At 43.9% G+C, this 22,883-nt stretch overlaps 2 protein-coding genes across 3 annotated transcripts; both read right to left on the reverse strand.

Moving 5' to 3' along the window:
• Positions 1 to 1,136: 1,136 nt before the first annotated feature.
• si:ch211-51a6.2 (neurotrypsin) lies at positions 1,137 to 16,444 on the reverse strand. 2 transcript variants are annotated; one of them, XM_047029552.1, is made up of 14 exons: positions 15,962 to 16,444; positions 14,797 to 14,836; positions 10,366 to 10,608; positions 8,668 to 8,806; positions 8,316 to 8,494; positions 7,144 to 7,291; positions 6,190 to 6,368; positions 5,965 to 6,106; positions 5,567 to 5,781; positions 5,035 to 5,176; positions 4,588 to 4,866; positions 4,303 to 4,425; positions 3,812 to 4,092; positions 1,137 to 3,365 (listed from the first exon to the last, which is right to left on the reverse strand). In XM_047029552.1, the coding sequence occupies exons 1-14, from the start codon at positions 16,043 to 16,045 to the stop codon at positions 3,046 to 3,048; spliced, it is 2,514 nt and encodes an 837-aa protein (XP_046885508.1). In that variant the 5' UTR covers positions 16,046 to 16,444; the 3' UTR covers positions 1,137 to 3,045. The 2 variants fall into 2 exon arrangements, with proteins under 2 accessions (XP_046885508.1, XP_046885509.1); XM_047029553.1 differs by having other exon boundaries at positions 15,971 to 16,443.
• Positions 16,445 to 18,609: 2,165 nt separating this feature from the next.
• On the reverse strand, positions 18,610 to 20,655 carry chchd1 (coiled-coil-helix-coiled-coil-helix domain containing 1). Its single transcript, XM_047029289.1, has 3 exons — positions 20,265 to 20,655; positions 19,560 to 19,678; positions 18,610 to 19,021 (listed from the first exon to the last, which is right to left on the reverse strand). The coding sequence occupies exons 1-3, from the start codon at positions 20,401 to 20,403 to the stop codon at positions 18,908 to 18,910; spliced, it is 372 nt and encodes a 123-aa protein (XP_046885245.1). The 5' UTR covers positions 20,404 to 20,655; the 3' UTR covers positions 18,610 to 18,907.
• Positions 20,656 to 22,883: the final 2,228 nt, after the last annotated feature.

The following is a 22,883-nucleotide window of genomic DNA, read 5'->3' on the forward strand; positions in this document are numbered from 1 at the left end:
CTCTATCAGCTGATTGCAACTTCCGCCTCACGTCAGTAGCTCCCTCCCTCCCTTGTTGTATGTAAACCAAGTAGTTTTTTCATTTCTCTTCACACATCATCCATAAAAAGTACAAAAGATGAATTGATAATTAGATAAAGTTAGATAATTGTGAGCTTTTTTTATGGGCTATATCAAGTTATTCAACTGTTCCAGCACTACTTTCATGTGTCGGCTCTGCGGATACCTTCCAAATATTCAGAACACATTGCACTAAGTTGTAAAGCTGTCAATTATTATCCATACACTGTAGCCCAAACAATTTTTTTATGCCAAGACACTAAGGGCAGCAATAAGTGTCACTGGAAAGAGTTGTAATTCTTATTACATGTGCCAAAGTGGATGGAAGTATTTTGACCGAGCTCCTCTTGTTTTCAACAATCTAATTAAATATTTGAAGAGTGGATGAGGACACAAGAGCTAACAACCATCTGGAGTTAAATGCACCACAATTAGGTCTCAGAAGTTGGTAGAAGTTGTTTTTACACAAGATTGATGATCTTGTTAAATGGCTTAACACAGTGGTTGAGCCTGTACAATTATTCTCTATCATTGATTTTCTCCTGGTAGCTGTCTGCACCTCAATTGATAGTTTGTTTTTGTGCTGGCCTCAAATCAGATACCGTACCCGACTTGACAATTAACTTCAGATTTCTCAATGATCCTTTTTGCCATCAAGATAAGAAGCCAATGTCTTTAAAGACACAATTTTTCCACTACTTTAATTAAACAATAAATGATAAAGGTCAAATTATGTAGTGTTTGTCAGACTGCTGAATGACAATATGCCACAGCATCTTAACAAATGTGCTTGTTTTTCAAGACATGTGTACAATTTTAAAATTGAAATATTGAATAAATGTAATGACTTTTGCCTGAAGCACTCAGTGACCTACTGCAGTGGGGGTGCATGTCATAATGTAATGTTAGAATAATCCTCCTAAAAGCATGACTTAATTTCCCATGTCCTGAAGCTCCAGTAGCACTCTATCAATGCCAAGATGTCCATGAGGAGAGAGGGCTGTAGGAAAATAGCCCTTTGTACACGAAGGTCTCTTATGGGTACTGTATGTCTCAAACAGGGGAGGGATACTTTACTCCACACAATATAAGACTGAGAAACATCAACGCTGATATTTTATGGCACCACTCATAAAAACAATTTCAGTTATATACATCATATACTTACAGTGCAAGAGTATGTGGTGAGATACTGTATGTATGGATTAGTATTCTGGAAACTGATTCAAACCCTTTGTCAAAAAAGAATTCCACCTTACTTACATCCGTCTTTCTTAATAGGTCAGGGGTTATACAATATGGCACAATTGAAAAGAGCTTAAACTCACTCATTAAGACCACGTCTAAAACACTTCATTTTAAATAAACAGAAAACTATTATAATCTTGAACAATGCCACCCAGATCTTTAGGGCGTTCTCGGATCACATCCTTATTTTTTGTCCAAAATATTGTGTGACGAAGCAACTGTCATTTAAGACTGAACACAAAACATTGTTTTTGACAAAATCTAATTAAAAGCTCAAAGACAATCTGTCGAACAATACATTTTGAATTCATGTAAAGAAAACATTCCACAGGTGTTATCATGTTAGCTAATCATTTTATGTAAAGGTGAGCGCTGACCTGAATGAACTGTCCAAAGTCAGATTTTGGAATCAGTGTTTTGCGTAATGCAGTCTGATGCCAAGGACCTATGAATTAACTATCTAGAACAGGCACAGGTCTGGTCGTCATAACATGTTCAAGTTTCAAATCCCCTCGTGGAATGTGAGCAGGTGAAACTATAAGCAAAGGTTTCTTTTGCAATGTAGAGCTTTGTAAATCTGTAGGTTAAACAAGAATGATAAGAAGATTGCATTAACCACTGGTAATTGCATTGCAAATGATAAGTAAACGATTCATTCTACAGGGCTCTCAAGTTTCACGCATTTGCCATGAGACTCATTTCAACCATTTCTCACGCAACACCTTGTTTATCTCACGCAATTCAACCATTTCTCACACTGAGAAGTAAGGGATAACTTGTCCCGCTATATACAATTAATGGACGAGGCACAGACATATTGAGGGAAGATTTCTGCCGAGTTGATAGTTGTCTCGAGTTATACAGAGTTAAATGCCACCTACCAGCCAATTGGAAACATCCCCCACCCCCATCGCCGGAATTTCTTTACCCAAACGTTGACAAGTATGGTAAACTCACGGCAAACTACTGATCGAACTTGAGAGCCCTGATTCTACTATCATGTGATTTAGACTGGGAAGCTGACAGGATACACACAAATGTCCACACACACACCGGTTTCTTGTAATACTGAAAGGAGAAACTGGTAACCAGTAGGCAGACACACATACGTTATAAGTATTGTAAGCCACATAATTGTGCATATACAGTAGCCTACTGGGCCACGCTTTACATCCAAGCCAGTGGTGTTGTACCAAGAACAGCTTGATTTTTGGTTTCAATTGCAAGTCACGCATACTAAGCATGCACACCTGGAATGTTCCTGAAACAATACAATGTAAGCAACATCTGTATACACTTTCCATATACAATCTTGTACCCAACATCACTCCACTTAACTCCTCAAGACATCAACTCATAATAATCTCCCAATTGAAACCATTCATTGGCTTTGGCCTGCGCAAAAATACTGTCTTTAGATACAGTGCAGCCGTGTTCAAGTGTAATCAAATGGCATGCATTCTAGTGCAATGTCATTCATATACAGTCATTATTTCCGTTAGGCCTCTTACATTTGAAACTTTGGTGGCTCAAATGCAGTGGAAAATTCCCTCTACTGAGAACATGAACAACACCACATACAGTACAAGCTTCCCCAAGTGAGGGCAAATAAAAGAAACAACTGAACATGAGAGCTCAGTTGGATGTGCAACTTTGGGATAAGGTCCAGTAACAGATACCGGGATGCCCTCCCCCTTTCCTCCCATCCTCGACAACACTGATTATCCAATGGCAACGTCAGTTCTTGCTGGGGTTGTTGGTGACCTGCTCTATCCATCGTGTGAACCTGCTGACCCTCGTGTACACCCCTGGAAACGAGGGGTCACCACAGCCGTGACCCCAGGAGATGACCCCCGTTAGGACCCAGCGGCCTCCTTCTCCCTGGCAGACCAGCGGACCCCCACTGTCGCCCTGGCAACTGTCCACACGTCGGCGGTCTGACAGGCTTCCGGCACACAGCATGCGGCTGGTGAAGCGCTCTCCGTAGCGCTTCTTACACTTCCAAGATGGCAGCAGAGGAACCCAGGCCTGCAGCAGGGTACGAGAGTATTCTGAATCTAAAAGAGAAGAGAAAGAGAGGCTGAGGTATTGACAGAGGTAAATAAAGAGGTGGGTGTTTGTGTGGGGCTTGGCGGGGGGGGGGGGGGGGGGGGGGGGGGGGGTGCAAGAAGAAAGATACACAAGAGAGATGAGTAGAATCTAAAACAGGTTGAAATATCAGTACATTCTTTGCAGATAAAAACGTGAAAGAATCCAAATAAATGTGCATAAATTCTATAATTCCCCCAGGGCTGTGCCAACAGAGTGACTAGCACCTGTGATGCCCCACCCGGTGATAATGCAGACAGCCAGTGACTAGTACCTGTGATGCCCCACCCAGTGATAATGCAGACAGCCAGTGACTAGTACCTGTGATGCCCCACCCAGTGATAATGCAGACAGCCAGTGACTAGTACCTGTGATGCCCCACCCAGTGATAATGCAGGGAGCCAGTGACTAGTACCTGTGATGCCCCACCCGGTGATAATGCAGGCAGGCGGCCTCTTGCCCCACTTGTTTCCTGATGCCGGCAGGCAGGCTGCATTGGTGTGTGGATTGAATGACACACAGTTGCCTTCAGTGCCTCTCAGGCGCAGCAGGGCTATATCATACTCCCAGCCCTGGCTGTGGTATTTCCTATGGATGACGATGCGCTCCGGAGACAAGCTACGTTCAAAGTCATCGCGCTCCTCTGTGTGGTAGTCCCCCAAGCGCAATACGTAGCGCGAGGGGTCATGGCCAAACCTGAGGGGGGAAAAGATGGTGGATAAAGAAAGGAAATACAGGAGTTAAAGGACAGGAATTAAATAGTAGTGTATATGAACAGAATACTCCCAAAATGACCAAATAAATATGCACTGCATAACCAATTAAATCAGATTTTCGGTTTTCAAGACGTTTCCATCATGATGGATGTAGTTCCGTCATGAAACACTAGGTGTTCCCCTCTCCCACCTCTTGAAGCAGTGAGCAGCTGTGAGAACCCAGCAGGAGTTAATGAGGGTGGCACCGCACAACGGATGGTTCCCTTTCGACTGGGACTTGAGCCACAGAGACACCTGCCACGGCCAGTCTCCCCTAACAGGGTCGACGCACACAGGAGAGGAAGGAGGATCGTTTTAGAAGTGACGTACCGTATGATGTCAACTGACAACGTTCAGGGTTGTGTGTGTCTTCGTGTGGGCTCATCTCTCTCTGTGTATGTGTGTGTGTGTGTTTTTTTAATCCAGTATGTCTTACCTGAGGGACTTGTCCCCCCCTATGATTCTCCTCCTCCGCCGCTGTGTGTTGGGCCTCAAGCCGCAGGTCTGTGTGACGATGGCGCCGTCGCCCACCGTCTCAGGGACATAGTCGCAGATGACCCCCGCGTCCTCACTGTGCCTGCAGTCGTGGGCGTCCTGGCCCTCCGCAGCACACTCTCCCAGGGACGTCTCGGCCCCAGAGCACCTCACATTGTCCATGTGGATTGGCCCCTGGCCCTCTCCGAAATAAGCCATGGAGCGTGCCTTGGATACACCACTGAGGAACAGACATCATTGGGACCATTTAGGAGCCGATATCAGACACAACACTGACTCGCTCAAAGCCCCAGACATGTCGCCCTGTAAAGACGGTGGTTTGGCTGTGACATACGATAGGAGGTATTCTTATTGACGAGAGGGAGTGTGTGTGTGTGTCTATATTTACATGAAGCCCAGCTGTCTGCAGACCACGGCGGCGTTGATGTCATTCCAGCCGTCATCACAGACGCTCCCCCACTGGCCGTTCAGGAACACCTCCACTCTGCCCTCCTTCCTGCTCTCGCCCGCTACCAGGCGCACCAGAGGACCTGGGCATGCGCAATAACAAACACAACCCTTCAGGAACAATGGGAAATATTTTATTTCCTCAAATGTGTCAGAGTCAGGTTAATTAGGATGTAAAAACCCCAAACAAGTTTTTGAGGTGGGTTAAGTTTGTAAATAACTTCATGGGAAAGATTACGCAACCCTAACTCTACCAAGGTTTTTGCTATTGCACCTCTATTGTAGCACTGTGGGTACTGTATGTTAATCCACACAGCACTGTACTATTCCAATTGAAAATGTCTTATGATGTTGTAATTGAGATATGTCGTTGCCACACGTGTTATACACTCTTGCATGTGGCTTTGGAAATGAATCTATGGAACGTGTCATCGGGAGGTCCGATAGGGGAGCGAGCGGTGGGCCGTACCAACCTGTAGACGGGGGCAGCCCTCGTATCTCGTTGGTCTCCCCCCCCCTCTCGCAGCGCACCCCGACGTCCTCGCTGTGGGAGCAGTCGTGGCGGCCCCACTCGGCGTGGCTGCAGGCCAGCAGGGTCCCCTCTGTGCCCTGACACTGCACCTCGTCCAGCAGGATCATCCCTGCGCCCTCGCCGTACACCCCGTCTGGGGCCACCTCCGCCCGCCCTCTGATGGACGAGACATGACATCACCGCTCACGTGGCAACAGTCGTACACGTTCTCTTTGGCGCAGGGAGGGCCCGCAGTCCTGCCTTTTGACTTGAACTGTGTTTATTGTAACTCGCTGTTAACCAGGGTTGTGGCGGGGTTTGTGTGTGACTGTAAAGCGACCTGACATTCTCTCGCCCCACCTGAAGCCTAGCTGTCGACACACCACCTTTGCGTTGGTTTCTGTCCAGTTGTCGTCACACACCGTGCCCCAGTCCCCAGAATGGTACACCTCCAAACGACCTTCCCAGGGGCTGTCGGCCCCCACCAGGCGAACCACGCCGTCTAAAAACGCAATGTCTGGGTCAGTGTGTGAGTATGTGTGTGTGTGTCATACTGGCTCTGTGTGTGTCGTGTTCCAGCCTCACCTGTGTAGGGGTTGCAGGACACACCGGCATCCTCCATGTGGTCACAGTTGTGTTGTTCCCAGTTGTTGTGGGGACATTCCTCCAGGGACAGCTCGTTGCCTGTACATTGAACCCCGTCCAGGAATATAGGCCCAGAGCCCTGGCCAAAGTGAGCCCATGTCCATGCCTTTGGTACCCCTCTGGACAGTGGACACACACACCCATACACTAAAAACACAGTATAATTCCATAAACAGAATTCATGAATCTGTTGATATTGTACATAATGCTGTGATCTCACATCAAAATGGACACTTCCCAGTCACTAAAACATGTCGTATATATCTTCTTGAACGCTCCCCAGCCCAAAATAGTCAGTGTAATGGGGACATCAATGATTCATGAATGTGTGTGAGAGTGTGTGTTTACACAGATAGCGAGAGAGAAACAGAGAGATGAAGTGAGTGTTTGTTTGTTTGTTTGTTTGTGTGTGTGTGTGTGTCTGTATCTCTGAGCTGCTAGAACTGCCCTGTGGATTACAATCTTTATCTTCCTGAGAAGCTTGGCAACCTGCTACCACAGTGTGATGACATCCGAAAGATTTGAATCAGCTGCCTCCTCTTCCCTCCCAAAGCGACCACCCCAAACACTGATCAAATATTCATGCCTTCCATCCATCTATATTATTAATACAGTTCACTCAGTGAGAATGTCACTGTGTAAATGAAATTTATTCTAGCCAGAGTGCATTCTACCCTGGAAGAGTAGCCCACAAGGAGGGTCGAGTACACAATTCTGGCAACCCTGTGTTGTATGTACACAGTCACAATGAATCCACGGATAAAGAGTGAGATTCAGGTCCAAATGAAATAATTTGATAAAATGATTATCCTAATCACATGACTCGTTTTATTTCCTGGTTTGGTCAGTAGGTAAAATTCTATTTTAAGATTGACATTTTGTATCAAGGCTTACCCCAACCCCAGCTGCCGACAGACCACTTCTGCATTGACGTCATCCCATTGGTCATCACAGATGGTCCCCCACCTCCCGTCATGGTACACCTCCACACGGCCCTCAAACTCCTCCAGTCCACCCACCAACCTCAGGGGGGCGCCGTTGCCTGAGGAAGACAGCAGACACTGACAGTTACTGGACAGGTGACTCTGAGTGCTTATGTTATGCCCTCATGGCAGCAAATGTTTGTCTCAGTTGCCACATATTGCCTCTACGAATGCACATTTAAATAACCTCACAACATAGCACGATGATAAATAAAGAAACAAAAATTCAAGCAACCTAAGGCAAGCGTGGTGACCCCTAACCCCAGCTGTGTCTGGTTCAAAGCTGCGCAGAGTCACTGGAAACTACCCCAGCTATGTCAGAGATGCGGGAAAAGAGCGAGGGGGATCTGTTATCCGAGTTGAGTATGCAAAGAGCCCAGGCAAAACACGTTGCAGGGGAGGTGATAGGATGTGTGTCTCTGTATTTTGTGTGTGTGTGTATATGTGTATGTGTGTGTGTGTGCCCCCCAGGACCCCTGTCTTGCCCCCTGGCAGGGCCTCGGGGCTCTCAGATAGCTCTCTCCCTCCTAATGTTCCAGACTAAATAATTCACTTCAGCTATGCTAAATATACCTACCCTACAGTAAGCCCGTTTTACCAGGCTCTCACACCACACTGCCCTCACGCACGTACTCAAATCCACACACATATGTACCCCCACAGACGCAGCACGCGCGTGCCTCAAGTAAAGCCTCTCTCACGCGTACAGTCTTTGTACACGCAAACAAAAACAGCACTAATCTCTCATACGCAAATCGGATAACATTTCTGCGGCCCTTTTCGGGGATGGCTTGACACGAGTGTGGTGGGAGCCATGAGAGTACGCATGCGAGGTCAGAGCGCAGCTCTCTAAAAGCTGTGGAAGGTGTGTGCGTGGCAGTGCACGTGTGTATGTGTTGACATGAGGAACGTGACGATTGGGAAGATTTGTTTCCCATTTCACCTCCTTCTACATGTCCAATACTATTAACTATATACAGATAGGATCAAGTACATATCCTCGCGGTAATTTTTTTTTGTTGCACATGTAGTAGGAGCTATTTACACCGCCCACGGCTGTTCTACTTTCTCACTCTCTCTTACCCTCAGGTACAGCGCACACCACCCCCGCCTCGTTGCCATGGTTGCAGTCACTAGTGACAAACTTCCTACTCCTGCACTCTAGAAGAGTGTTTTCGTTGCCACGACAGCCGAGGCGCTCGTAGTGGAAGAGTCCGGAACCAGGCCCAAAGTAAGAGTGCTGGAGCGCCGTGCCGATCTCTCTGAGGACGAAAGACGGAAAACGAGACAGTCAGGCAGAGAGTTCACAATCTTAAAGGTATGCTTTTTTCCCCTAACAACTTCGACAGTTGCAAAACTGTCACGGCTCACACATAAATGCATCATGCCGAGATGTACACACATATACGATTACGATGGAGGCGATAAGGCTCACCCAAAGCCAAGCTGTTTGCAGATGACGCTTGCATCGCGGTCTGTCCAGTGTGTGTCACACACTGCCCCCCACTGGCCATTTAGGTAAACCTCCAGACGGCCACTCTTAACAGACGAGCCCCCTATTAACCTGGCTGCACCTGGAGAGGAGGAGGAGGAGGAGGAGGAGGAGGAGGAGGAGGAGGAGGAGGAGGAGGAGGAGGAGGGGGAGGAGGAGGAGGAGGAGGAGGAGGAGGAGGAGGGGGAGGGGGAGGAAGAGAAAGTGGAGAGGTGAATAGAAGAGAGGAGAGAGGCAGTATTAAGCCCAGTCCCACAATGTGTATAAAGACAGTCTACACAGGATTGAACTGTCTCTCCCAGCCATCAGAAACTGACAGGAGACTGTGAGTTAACATTTTCACTTAAAAAATCAACAGCCTACCATGCTGCCAGTCTAGGCAATCATAGCCTATGATTATCCTGGATAGTTGCACAGACTGGCCTTGATTAGTGGGCTTGGTGTCTCACTGGTGTCAACACTCGACTAAATATTTCATACTTCATATCTGACAAGTAGGTAAGATGAACCCACCGCACTAGGCACACATGCAAACACACATTCAAACAAGCAAATACACACACATACACACACATACACACATAGGTAAAAGTAACCCATTTGAAAGAGAAAGCTTGGATGTAAACAGTGGCAGACAGATAATCACACGCAAACACAGATGCAGCTCAACACATTTCAACACCGTCGTGTTGCCTCAGGGCTGCCACTTACAAACACACCCACGGACGTTGTAACACACACACACCAGGTGCTGACAGGTCACTACAAAGCCAGGAGGTTGGCTAATGGACAGACAGTTACAGAGTCCCTGAGGAGGCGGGATCACAATGTCAGCAGCCTGATGGATAGGATGGAAAACACAGGCGGGAGGGCCTGAACGTTTGACAGACATGGGGCCAGGCTATACTGAGGTGCAGACAGACAGAGAGCAAACCTGACAACCATATGAGCACAAAGACAGACAGACAGACAAGCATGGAGACAGACAGACAGACAAGCACAGAGACAGACAGACAGACAGACACATGGCAGGATAGACACACACACATGTATTTAAAGAGCATTAAACACAGAGACATGGATACGTCCTGCCAGAGACAGAAATCCATACTGTGAGGAGAAACTCTAGTAAGCTTGTGTGGAGGACCCCCTCGAAGCCAAAACACTGCACCTGAAAGCACTTTAGGTTACCATACATTTTCACAGCTCTTGATTTACCGGATAGAATTACTTGAAAAAATATGAGATAAGTGTTGGTCTCAAGAATTCAATGAAATACACATGGCTATTGTGACCGCATAGTAACCCATTGTTTTGAATAGCTTGGTGTAAACAACAGGAAAATCCCCCCTTTCCATTAGGTTTGATAGGATTGGTAGCTAACAAAAGACAACAAGATCTAGGCCTGCCTGTGAAGGCCTACATTCTGAAGGCCTAGTTCATAAAGAAAGATGAACTAAAATGTGATTTGTCTGGGAGAGTATCGTTGTACATTTATTTCATTTCACAACAAAAAACTATTTATAAAGGGTTTTCACAGTAAAATAGGGACTTATAGGAATAAAACAAGTCAATACACAAATATAATGTGCACTAAGGGTTCAAAGTTAGCAGTGCCAGTGCCTACCACATAGAACTCACCCTGGTGGCAGTCACAGTGAGCCCAGCCGATGGCTCCGGAGCTCTGTCTGAAGAAGCACCAGGGGTTGGACTCTCTGTCTGGGTTCCTGCAGTAGCTGTGCTCCCCCAGCCCTCGGCCCGGGTACTGGAGGACGTAGTCTGGAAACTCGGTCCACTTAAGACAGAGCGAGCCTGAGTCGGTCTGGGACACAGAACCATTGTAGTAGCCCAGTTCTGTGAAGCCCTCTGAACAGGAGAGTGGGGCTGGAAATAAAAACAAACCCGAGTAAGGCTGTGATCTTATGGAAATGTTGTGCTGTTGGTGTTAGCTATCCGTACACAGCCTCTAGTAACAGACGTGTCACAAGAATTAACATTTTCCTTCACTATGAAGTTACAGGGTAGTGTTATGTAGGTAGAGAGAGAGAGAGAGAGAGAGAGAGCGAGAGAGAGAGAGAGAGAGAGAGAGAGAGAGAGAGAAAGAGAGAGAGAGAGAACGAAAGAGAGCGAGAGAGAGCGAGAAAGAGCGAGAGAGAACGAGAGAGCGAGAGAGCGAGAGAGAGAGAGAGACATATGTATGTGAGTGCATATTTGTTGAAATACTACCTTTTTACATTTTAACAGCACAGCAATCACCATTGAAACAAGTTGAATTAATTTTGCATTGTCTCCTTTCAAAGTTAAATTAAATATTGAAACCTATCCTCATCTCTCAAAAGGATGTGTCTGATGCCCAAAGCATACAGAAAAAAACAAAAATCAACCAGGCTTTTGATTCAAACTACTCATTCTTGACAGTCACATGAATTTACCATAAGAACATGCTGTGCTCATTGAATCATAAGGGAGGGACAACTTGCATCAGAAAGATCCTGTCTTTTTCAGATGCTTTTAACTGGATTTATCCATGCCTCTTTCATTTGGTAAGTGTCTTGGCGAGGACGTGAGTAGAGTATGATAGAAGATGTCAGAACTCTGAAGGAAATACGTCTTATATGCTGAATAAAACATCCCCCTGGCAACAATGGAACAAGTTTTAAGTTCACTTGCCATTCGTACAAGTACAGGCACACTGTCATTTACATTTAGTCATTTAGCAGACGCTCTTATCCAGAGCGACTTACAGTAAGTACAGGGACATTCCCCCGAGGCAAGTAGGGTGAAGTGCCTTGCCCAGCACGGCTGGGAATCGAACTGGCAACCTTCAGAATACTAGCCCGATTCCCTAACAACTCAGCTACCTGAGTCCCTATTCTCCAACCGACCATTCTTGGTCCAGCTCTTCTCGACTGTTTGCTAGTAGTCTAACCTATGACCCACAGGGTTCTGAATCTTAATTCCTTCTTGAATTAATATGTGAGCTAACATTCTTAATAATATCTCCTAAATAAACTTAAATCCTATGTAAAATAGGTATCCAACTTCTATGTGAATGCGCAAAGTCCAGTGCAGTGACTAGTATTCAAGGTACACTTGTGACGGGTAAAGTGACAGATACTGACAGTTGTGGAAAGGATGGAGTTGTACTAATGCAGTTGTACCGATACCTCATGAATTGTGTGTGTGTGGATGGGGGAAGGGGTACATTTAAGACACATGAATCTGGTGTGCAGATTGGGTTTTAAAGAGGGGGAGGGTCTGTGGTTTTCATGTAGAGGCAGACCTTTAATAGCTACCAGGCAAAGTTAACACCAAACCTTGTCTATAAAACACATTACCAACACACACACTTAGGAATGTGTCGGTAGGTAAACAATAAATATCATGGTTCCACACAATGTTACCAATCTTAATGTGCCAACACAAGGCTAATGATTATCACGCCAACTTATCAATATTTCTTAAAGGAACGACATTGAGCCTCTGATGTCAGTAACTGATATTATGCCTGCTATGGCGAGAGGGCTGTGTGGGATGTAGAGGAGATGGTGATGGGGAGTGAGACGTGCTAACAGCACTCTGGGAGCCAGGTGCTAAACCCTGAGGCAAGTGGAGGGAAGGAGATATGAGCTCATGGGTCCAGCCAGGACAGACACCCTCCTGTAAAGAAAGTGCATGAGTGCGTGTTCACACACACACGCACACACACACATATGAAAAAACACACACACACAGACGCACGCTTCTGTACAGCGGTGGATTAAGCAGCCTCGCGTCCTCGGAGGTGATACTGCAGCGGGTAAACATTCACACCTGTGAGTGATCGCTCGCAAATCCACACCCGTCCCACTCGCGCTCTGACCCTCCATCTGTGTTTGCTTGAGGGACTGGCTCACTGCTTTCACACCAACTGAGAGATTTAAGACTGGAGCAGCTATGCCCAGATTAATGCCAGAAAAAACCTTGCATCCTATTGCTTCTCAAGTTTCTTTAGTCTTTTCCATGCACACGCTGGGGAGAGATAAATAGAATTAAGTGTTAGAGCTGGTTTGGAAACAGCCTGCTTGTCCGGAGTTGTCTGTCCAGAGCTCGAGTTAGAAACCTTTACAAATACAGTGAAAAGCTTTTTGTGGGTCAGCGAGAGTCCCAGCCTCCCAGGTACAGTCAGCTCTTCCTTTGATGTTACATCGCTGTGGCTGTGATTGGCAGGTTCTTGTCTCGACTCCCAGCCTGCATGACTCATCAACAACAGCGTGAGCCAAACGCCTTCTACCGCCTCAGACGACTGTCTGTCCATTTCCTTTTAAACTAATAGGCATTCACTCACATTTCAATAATGTCTTTTTCATTATTCAACTGTATTATGCTACAGCACTCCCTAGGGGCATTGAGTAAAAAAATGTGTCTGACAAATGGTGAGATGTGCTTATATTTTGAGGGTACCAAACCGAACTAGGCCTCTGAGTCATCACTTAGGCTGTGTTTGTTTACTTTCAACTTGCATGCCCTCTACACGGATTTCACCTACAGTAATTCATTTCCGATGCCCCTGGCCCTCTGACTGGTGATTAATATTTGATATAGTTCACACAGCGAGATGAAGCCAGAGGCAGAAAGGTCATTGGAGTTCCGGAGGAAAGGTTACAGACCATGTTCTGAGGAACATGCCATGCAGCCACTCTCTCTTCCTTACGCAAACACACACATGCACCCATGCACGCACGCACGCACACACACACACACACACACACACACACACACACACACACACACACACACACACACACACACACACACACACACACACACACACACCACACACACAAAATTACACATGCACACCTTCAGTGTCTGGTTCCTAAGCGAAAGAAAAGCAAACATGTCGGTTAATGCTTGTAATAGGAATGCGACTATCAGTCAAACGGTTTAAGAGTAAGAAGAATATTCCACTATGCTGCTTTTTTGTTTTGTGCACATTGTATAATAAATAGCTTGAGTTCTTGATTCATGACCAAGACTCCATCAATGTAAAAAGTCCCTTTCTGCACAACAATAACAAACTTCACTATGGACAAACTCCATTTTGAGACAAAGACCAGACCAGTACACAGAGAGTGGGAGTCAACTACAGTTGTGTCCGTCAGAGACTGTAAATGCATGGCATTGTTTAAATAAAAACCCATTTCATTTGCATAAGTTAAAGCCTGAGCATGAGACAATCTAGAAGGAATCTCAAGCTGTCTCAGCATGAGTGCTCAGACCCTGCAGAGCACATGGTGCTCCAAGGCTTAACGTCCTGCCCAGGGGAGCTCGAACACCTTCCTCTGTCAAGGCATAGAGACGAAGGGCCCCCAAACCTAAAAACGGGAGGTGAGATAATGTTGTGTCTCTGAGCATATCCCTGGCAAATATTGCCATATGTAAAGTACATGATGTATGTGCTTTGTGCTGGTATGATATTACAAGCTAAGGAGACGTGTGGAATGTCATCTTTGTAACCATCCAGGACGCTGTGTGATTCCTGCTATTGGGTTTCTCTGTCTGCTGCAGCGGCCAAAGCCGCATGAATTCCAGAGCAGAGCAGTATGGGAAGATAAATTGTGTTATTTTTCTAGCCTAAAGCAGCTTGTTCAAAGCTGTTGGGCCTTTTGAATGCCAGCCCATAACATAGCGGCCTTTGGCTGGGGAAAATTTGTTTTTGGACCAAAGAAAAGATTGACATTCATTTCCAAACTTGGCCAAAAAAAGGGAGTGAAGGAGAGAAAATATGACAGGAGAGGGAGTGTAGGAGAGAGAGAATGAACGGAGAAAGATAGAAATCTATTATATCCGACTTATCCTTCAAGTGACCTGAATCCAAAATATAGTCTAATTATCTTTGATGTGATGCTTTCCCTAAGTAGACGACTTGTGCATAAGGGTGTTTTAAAGTGATTGATATAGTAGGAATTCTTACTGAAAATCTATGAATCCGGTGCCCTTCTGTACTCAGAAAAAAAATCCCAAATATTGGTAACAAATAGGAATGTAACAAAATCAGAGCAGAAAGAAGTAAATTGATTTTTTTCATACCTGCACTTTGAAGAGTATTTAAGTAGCCATCTTGGGAGTCCTGGAAGACAAATTATGAAATCTATAAGAACTGGTTGCTCTATCCGTCCTTAATGACTAAGCCTCAATGGATGCTTGGCACTGGTTATTAATGGTGCAATCAATGGAATTATGGAGGGGTGGTAATTCACTGGAGCAACTTTATGACACTAACCCAGATCCGAGCATTGAAATATAAATGGACAATTAGAATTGATCAGTAGTACTTTGATAACAATCTGCGATAAAAACTCACTTGAACTCTGGTTTAATAATCGCATGTCTGCCTATAGGTGCGCATTAGGGGGGCAGCTGGCGTTGGTGCTGAAGTGCCTGAAGCATCGAGCAATTTATCGACATGAAAAAAAAAGCCATGGAGATCGAATAATCTCCCAGTAATGACTAACATCTGAAGCAGTCTACTGCATCCGAGTGCACAAGAAAAAGGGCAAGTTAATTTTTGTAAATGTCATGCAAATGGGGAGCCAACTTATTTTTTGAGGTGAGATTTATGTATTGATGCACTGTCCGTGTATTCAAAAGGACTTGAGTTAAAACCTCCCTTCTTAAAACAGGCATTAGTCTTTGTAGACCTAGATCCAGATAACGACTGACCATTATTTATCATTTCACCATTCATTTTGACTGCATATAACGTTAGGCTACCAAAAAATGTTTATAGGCTATTATTTGTTTATCTATTACATCATAAATTGAGAGGCTAAACGCTACTCGAGAAGGATATTTTGACAGCGTTAAATTGATTTCCTTCAAATGATGATTTCACTTTCAATGATATGATATTCGTTACAACTTTCACAAGTGCCTTAAGTCGACAACCTAATGAATATAGACCGCCCAAAATGTTTTCAGGTTAAAGCCAAATCAATCTGTGACACAATTTTGTTCTTCACCTAGAGTAGCCTACATATGCTTGATGCCAAGCAACTGCAGTTAACATTGCACTGCAATTAAGCAACGCAAAGGTGAATTCACTTAATGTTGATAAATCCAGCATACATTTGTAGTCTATGTTGAATAAACATTTAACATTTCTACTACTCTGTCACGATTAAATAAGAGCAAAAACATTACGGAGTAGCCTATTCAAGAAATCCGCCCGTAGGATCATGACAGAAACACTCACATAGCCTACCTCTCCAAAACCCGACAGCAGTAAACACGATGCAATGGCCAGCAAGAATAAATCGTTCACGGCTTTCTTGTCCATGTTGAAAATGTGTCATTGCCCGCTGCTCCTTAACTGACATTGCTCATTATTGCCTCTGATTGACCGCAAAAAAAGAAGCCTTCGCTTGCGTGGGACTCAGCCCACTGTCAAATCACAGCGAGCTCACCCCACTATGACCATACAAAGTTTACGCGCTGAAGAAGACAATTACGATATTCTTAAAAATGAGTTAAAATGTTTTATCACACGACCAATTTGGCTTAAGTTGGTCCGGCTGCATGCGCACTTGGTCCGGCTGCATGCGCACGGGATCCCGATTCCTGTCTATAAATTACGAACACCTCATGAGGTAGACTCAGTGAAAGCAGACACCAGTGAGAAAGACACCACCGTCTCTCACGGTTTCCGAACAGCGCATTTGTCAGGAATACGCACGCACGCACTGGGCTGCTCCGGTAGAGAGGGGCGTAGTTCAAGCGCACGGGATGGGATAAAAGTGTAGGGCTAGTCTAGATATGAGACTATATAGACTGCATTTACAGCACCAAACACAAACAAAACTGTACTAGTCACTGATTTCACGAGACGCATATTTTTGTGGCATTTACGCAAACTGATTGGCATAACCTAAAATAAATATTAAATTGGTAACTGAAAATTGTATCACTATGAAAGATCAAATAATGTGTTTGGAGTGACATAGCCTACAATGGCATGATTGTGAAGAGTTCACTGACTGAATAGTTACAAAGCAAAGGTGTAAATTCAAATGTGTTTCGCGAGAACTTTAATTCCAAACTGCTGTCTGCGGCGGAAAATAAGGCAGTGGAAATGCGTTACGAGCGTCTGAAGCCAAGTGAAGCCACATGTTGGCTTTAGGCAAGCTATGCAGAGTCGGTTTGTGGCAACGCTTTTTAAAGGAGCAGGTAGGTTATGATTGAGTGCAGTGTATGTCAAAGGTAAGGGCGTGGTCACCATTCGTATTTGTTATCTGCAGCGAACACCTGCATAGGCTCTGAAAGTCAAAAGGTCAATTGGTAAAATGCCATATGGCCAATGACCTTGGCTTAGCCTACATGCAGGCAAATATATATTTTACGTTTGGAATACAACTTAGAGCCACTATCAGGATAGGGTACAGGGAAGACATTCAGTTTGAAGGTAGAGATCTTGTGTAGATGGAAATTGATACAGTTCCAGCATAACAATAACCGATAAACTGTTTACTTTAGCTATGCCATACAAATAAACATGAGCTGGATAAAACGACTTCTGTGATGATAAAAAAAGAAAATGCTGCCATAGGAGAGTTTGCAACGTTCCAATGAATGGCAATTTTTTTGAGATGTCAAAGATACACCATTTTTTCACATATCCTATTGACAGCTGGGTATTTTCTTAAGTTCTATTCTCGTTTTAACAAGGCATCAAAGGGCTCTCAAGAAAAGCGGAAAGGCCCTGGTCCTGATATAATCTTCAAAGGCGCTATTGAGCCCTGGGCAGCTAATTATTTTAGTGGTGTCAGACTACAGTAAATATAGTCTCATTTTGATGTATTTGGAGTTTCTACAGACATGACCAGGCATAGCTGGGTTTCAGAAGAGGTGAGGGGTCAGCCATTAGAAATGGTGTTGAATACTTTGACACCAGAGCCAAGACAGAGGATATCTGGAAGCCAAGGTCGGAATGTTGAGAAATGGAGGTCCAGTTTCTTTGTCCAATGGGCAAACAAATACATTTCAGTATTAACTATATTAGGAAACATAATTGTAATCCACCCCAACTGATACCTTCAAGTGAGTAGTTATTAAGTAGTACCTACGCCATAAGTAGTTATTTTGTACTGATTTGCAGGTCAGCATTAGTGGCTTTGGGATAGCACTTGTAGACTTTTCAGAGGAAGTGATAAGAGGGGTGAGGAAATGGGGGAAAGGCTACATTCTGTGCTATAATGAGGGGCTGAATAATACTTAACTCTGAAATACCAGAGTCCAGCAGAAGGCTTTGCTGTGGGAAACACCATAGAAAACCATTTCCTGAACAGTAGACCAAACAGAATTAAAATGTCCGCTAAAAGATTCTAATACTGATTTCTAACGTAATCGTAAAATATACTATATTTGTGTATTATTTACAAAACACTAATAACCATAGCATACCCTGTTCTTTCTGAAATGAAATTGGATTTTAACTACTGGCTGAGTGGAACCAAACTATATTTCCAAAAGCTTTTGTGCGGTACACCGAACTCAACTCAGAAATGATTATCCGGTGATACACCTCCCTGGGAAGATGCATGAAGTAAATGACATATAATTCAATTGTGGTATGAAAACGAATATCATGCTAATGACACTAATGACATTAGGACCACTGTGCTAAACTAGCATCAGATACATGGAAATCACTTTAAGGGAGTTCATTCAGGACACTGGGAAAAGCTCTCAATTTCAAACCATGACGTAACAACACGTAGGCCTAAGAGTTTTGGGTAAGGCAGGACAATATGATAAACACACAATAGTCATTGAACACTTAATGAAAATGACTGAAATAATGAAGCTAGACAAGAGAAGCTACATGAGGGTAGGGATCACTCTGGGTTACTGGCACAGGCATCTTTTTAATTGTATTATTGTACTGATGACCACTAACAAAATACTCTTAAAAGTAGCAATCACAAAAAGTGCATCTGCAGTCCAGTATATCCACTTAATTCACCCATTGATTAATCATGGTTGGCATTGCCAATGTTCGTCAGAGTGATTGAATCTGGATCCCCAAGGTGTGAGTATTTACCGGAACACCCTGGACCTCAGTTGACCACAAGGGACAAGCCGGGAACAGCACCCTACCCCACTGCTTTCAATGTCATAGTCTCTGGAGGGGTGGGGGGGGTTCTTAGATTTCAATGTCTCTGTTGGGGTTTTTCTTCAGGAGAGTTGTGGCTAGTTTAGGGGGTAGACGTCCTGACTGGCCGATGGTCTTCTGGTCCATTTTTGTTTTCATTGCAACCTAGGGGAAACAGTTGGAAAGAAACAAGGTTAGTGTGAAATTAAGGTCTTCTTGAACAAAGACATGGCTATTTTGAGTAACAACGGTGAAGAGATAAAGGTGATCGGGGTGGAAGGAAAGCTGGAAAAGTGCTACAGCTGTGAAAATGTCTAAACTACCCTGCAGTAGGAGCATATGGTAGGCAGTAGAGCATCCAAGCTTGGGAGAAAAGGAAATGAGCTCAAAAACAAGATGACCTCAGCGGATGCTGTAGCCACAGCAAAGAGTGGAAAAACGAGGAGAAAAGCAAAACAGGACGGAAGACCCTGAAGGAAACGGCGTGAGGAGAGTTTGCGTTATGACCGCTCCCTACAAATGACAGGAAGTATGTTACCCAGGCTGTCTAATTACCTTTTCCCTTGTCTGCTCGCAAAAAAATGTTTTAATAAAGGACATAGCCGTCCTGATCCAGTTGGAAACAGGGGTAGGGGAGGAACGGATGAACTATAAGCCTGAGGCATGGATTTCTTGGCAGGGGGGAGTTGTTGTGGGAACATACCTGGGCATTCTCCACACACTTGAAGAAAGCTTGTGTTTCATTTGGGCAGAGGGCATCCACAAAGTTGTTCTGTTTCCAGCAGGCCATCATGACGGACATTTCCGTGACACATGTGGCCTCTGTCAAGTCAAGTCAATTTATTTATGAAGCATGCTTAAGAACAACCAATGCAGAACAATGTGCTGTACAAAGTTGTGCTCCAATCGAAAAAGACATACCACAATGTATAACATAAAACATAAAGCAAACAAGACAGGTAAGCAAAAGTGACCCTAAACTAAAACACCACAGAATAAAAAAAAATTAAAAAAATAAGACGAGACTTAAATGTCTCAGTGGTGGGAGATGTTGTTTTCAAGGGTGGCAAAACATATGATCAGATTCTCTGTAAAAAACACCTGTTATAAATATTATATAGATTATTTGCGTTTGTCCTTCCAAAGTGGTTGCGACAGGAAAATGTGGGAATTTAATAAGCCTCAACAAATCGTTATTTAAAACAGCACCAAGTAGTAAGGGTCTCATATAAATCGCTGATTTAACGTGGACAGTAAAGTAAGGGATCTCACTTCTAGCCCATGTTATGTACTTTAGCCTACTGTACAGCTAGAGCTAGCCTAGCTATCCAATTCTGGGTGCGATTTAAGTTATACAACATAATGTTCGCTCTGCAGATTATTTCAAATAGAAGATGGAATATCTTACCTCCTTTTTTGATTTTCCGATTAGCAACCTCATCTTTCAGAACAAGCGGCTTGTTAGGTTTCAGCACAGGCTTTTTCTGGTGTCTACTCAACATCCGACTGACCTTCTGCTGAAACGCGGTCGCACCTTGCATAGACATTTTGACGCCTTGAATGACAAACAACTAGAGAAAGCTTGCACCTCGTGAAATACGGCTTTTTTGTAATAAACCCCGAAATAGGCGTAAATACCTGTAGTTATATTAACCGTATATACATTTAAAATAGTACCTCACAACACACGGATGGGGACCGCCATCTTTGACTAAAACGGTGGAGCTGTTATTTACGTCAGTCTGCGACACTAACGTAAAACGTTCGTAGTTCTTTCTTTGCTGCAGTTTCATAGGAAAACTTGTAATTGTTTTCTATATTGATAATTATTTAGGTAATGTAATCTTACCTGTAGAGTGTCACTTGTTTTGCTCAAGATCTTGTTTAAAGGTAAAGAAAAAAAAATCCAAATGGAGGCAGAAATATATCCACTCCAGTATGACATCAATGTTAGAATGTAGGGCAAGTCATAACACTGGCCTCTTTCTCTAGTCACATTCAAAGATACAAACTCAGCAGAAAACTGTGGTGACATGTTAGATCTCACCCCTCAATTCACTGACAAAGAAAACAATATGAACAATAATTAAAAGATGGCTTTCTTACTCAGGACAAATACATTACACTCTTAAATAAATACATGAATACAGTTTAAAGTTGTCTTTTCGGTCATTGTAAACAATTTAGCAACATTTGGTCTATTATTCATTAAAACACATAAATGCCCAAGTTGGCCAACCATATAACCACTTCCCTTCACAGCAGTTCAAGGAAGAATACATGACAAGTGTTGGGAATCAGCTTGAAGGGACATTTTCTTCTCATTAGTTTTATTGCGCTGTCTACTGCCATGCCTGGCAACCAACACGGCTATGTAAACTGACATGTTAGACCCTTGGGGATCAACCTCCAAACAAGTCTGGGCTTTAAGTGCTTACTTATTTGAATAATTTCAATTCCTTTATTTGCTTTAGTAATGCTGTAGCAGTGATGTTTACTTTTTCCCTCCTCCTCAAGTTTCCATAAGGGTAATATTTCAGCAGATGGGCACCTGGAGCTAAACACGCTGGCACATTCCACTGAAGCAATGTCTCATCTTGGAAACGTTCCGGTATTCTCTCTGTCTCTGCATGCTCATACCTGGAGGAGATGCACAGAGGACCTGGAGACTCGCAGCTTGATATGCAGCCAGATTTGTACTCAGTATTTCATTGTTACATACTCATGTCCACATTGTATTTTTGTTTTTGTTTTTTACTTGTGGACATGATAAAAGATCTGGTGATCAGTTTTTCAAATGAACTCCTCCAAGTTAGTCCTATGGAGATACAAAACTGTGCAGAATTGGACAATGACATCATGGTGCTATACAGACCTGTGTCAGACGAATCTAAAACACTATGTCTTGATGATTTGGCAGAAAGTGAAAGAGGATTTTGATTATAATGTGAAGGAGGCAACTGATGGCATGGCACCACTATGGGGATAAAATGACCCTGGCTGAACTTTGAACTCTGAACCATATAACCACCCTATTGCTTGACGGAGCAGCCTAAATGGCAATTACACACACCCTCAAGTGCACAGTCTGCACACAAACACAAGTGCATGCACACACACACACACACATTCCCATCATAAATCAATCTTGACATTTTCTGTGAGAACATCCTTTCAGATTTGTTGATGAAGCAGTCTACCCTTTTCTCACTTTCTCTCTTCACTAACACACAATTACACTCCTGTCAGCATGTGGGAAGTTTATTGATGAAGTCAACAATATACATGAATGAAAAACCACAAGTTATATTCAACCACTGACATGTATCAGTATAATTATCGCAATGATATTTAGATTAGCAAAGCTGGAACACTTTTGTTGTGGAACACTGGTGTTTTGTTATGGTAATGTGGCATGCATTGTTCAAACCCACAGCATTGGAAAATTTACTTTCAAACATGAACATGTCTTTGTTGTGGTTACGGGATGACAACCAACTGAACAAGCTGAACAAGATACACAAAATGAACCACAGACCAAAATAATTGAAAAACGAGACAACCATAAAAGGAAGATGTTGAAGAACATTGTCATCTCTTTTGTTCAAAGCTTCCATCATTGCTGTCAGGCGCACCGTCTCAAGGGGCTTTTTCCGTGTTGTCAGAGCCCACTTACTCCATCCCCCCCACCCCAACCCTCCCTCTGTCTAACAAGAATAGAACAGCTCTGAACTGTCAATTAGCACACTCTTGGGATGGAAACAACTAAAAGAAAGCCAGCGATGGTGACTGATAAATGATTGAAGCCTTGGGGAGTCCTCCCCTTCTGTTCACTTGCAGTGTTGCCCTGACCAACAATTCAGCTGTGGGTGAAAAAGGTAAAGAAAATCCAAAAGTTTGAGTGTTTTTTGGGCTAACTGTTATAGGGGAAAGGTTAGTAGAGGGTTGTTGAACGATGAGCTTTAGGAATGCCCACGCTGTAGATTGTGTTTGTGTTTCTGCCTGTGCAGCTGTAGAGGAACCTTTA

Source organism: Hypomesus transpacificus, chromosome 11, assembly GCF_021917145.1.
Source record: "Hypomesus transpacificus isolate Combined female chromosome 11, fHypTra1, whole genome shotgun sequence".
Taxonomy (NCBI): Eukaryota; Metazoa; Chordata; class Actinopteri; order Osmeriformes; family Osmeridae; genus Hypomesus; species Hypomesus transpacificus.

Excerpts from the sequence above, each read along its gene's own strand:
- si:ch211-51a6.2 (XM_047029552.1), bottom strand. The coding sequence starts at position 16,045 with ATGGACAAGAAAGCCGTGAACGATTTATTCTTGCTGGCCATTGCATCG. Across the intron at positions 7,292-8,315 it reads GGTGTGCGCTGTACCTGAGG|GCAACGGCGCCCCCCTGAGG; the intron begins GTAAGAGAGAGT and ends TGTCTTCCTCAG. Across the intron at positions 5,782-5,964 it reads TGTCGACAGCTAGGCTTCAG|AGGGCGGGCGGAGGTGGCCC; the intron begins GTGGGGCGAGAG and ends CTCGTCCATCAG.
- chchd1 (XM_047029289.1), bottom strand. The coding sequence starts at position 20,403 with ATGTCTATGCAAGGTGCGACCGCGTTTCAGCAGAAGGTCAGTCGGATG. Across the intron at positions 19,679-20,264 it reads TCGGAAAATCAAAAAAGGAG|AGGCCACATGTGTCACGGAA; the intron begins GTAAGATATTCC and ends TTGACTTGACAG. Across the intron at positions 19,022-19,559 it reads AGTGTGTGGAGAATGCCCAG|GTTGCAATGAAAACAAAAAT; the intron begins GTATGTTCCCAC and ends TGTTTCCCCTAG.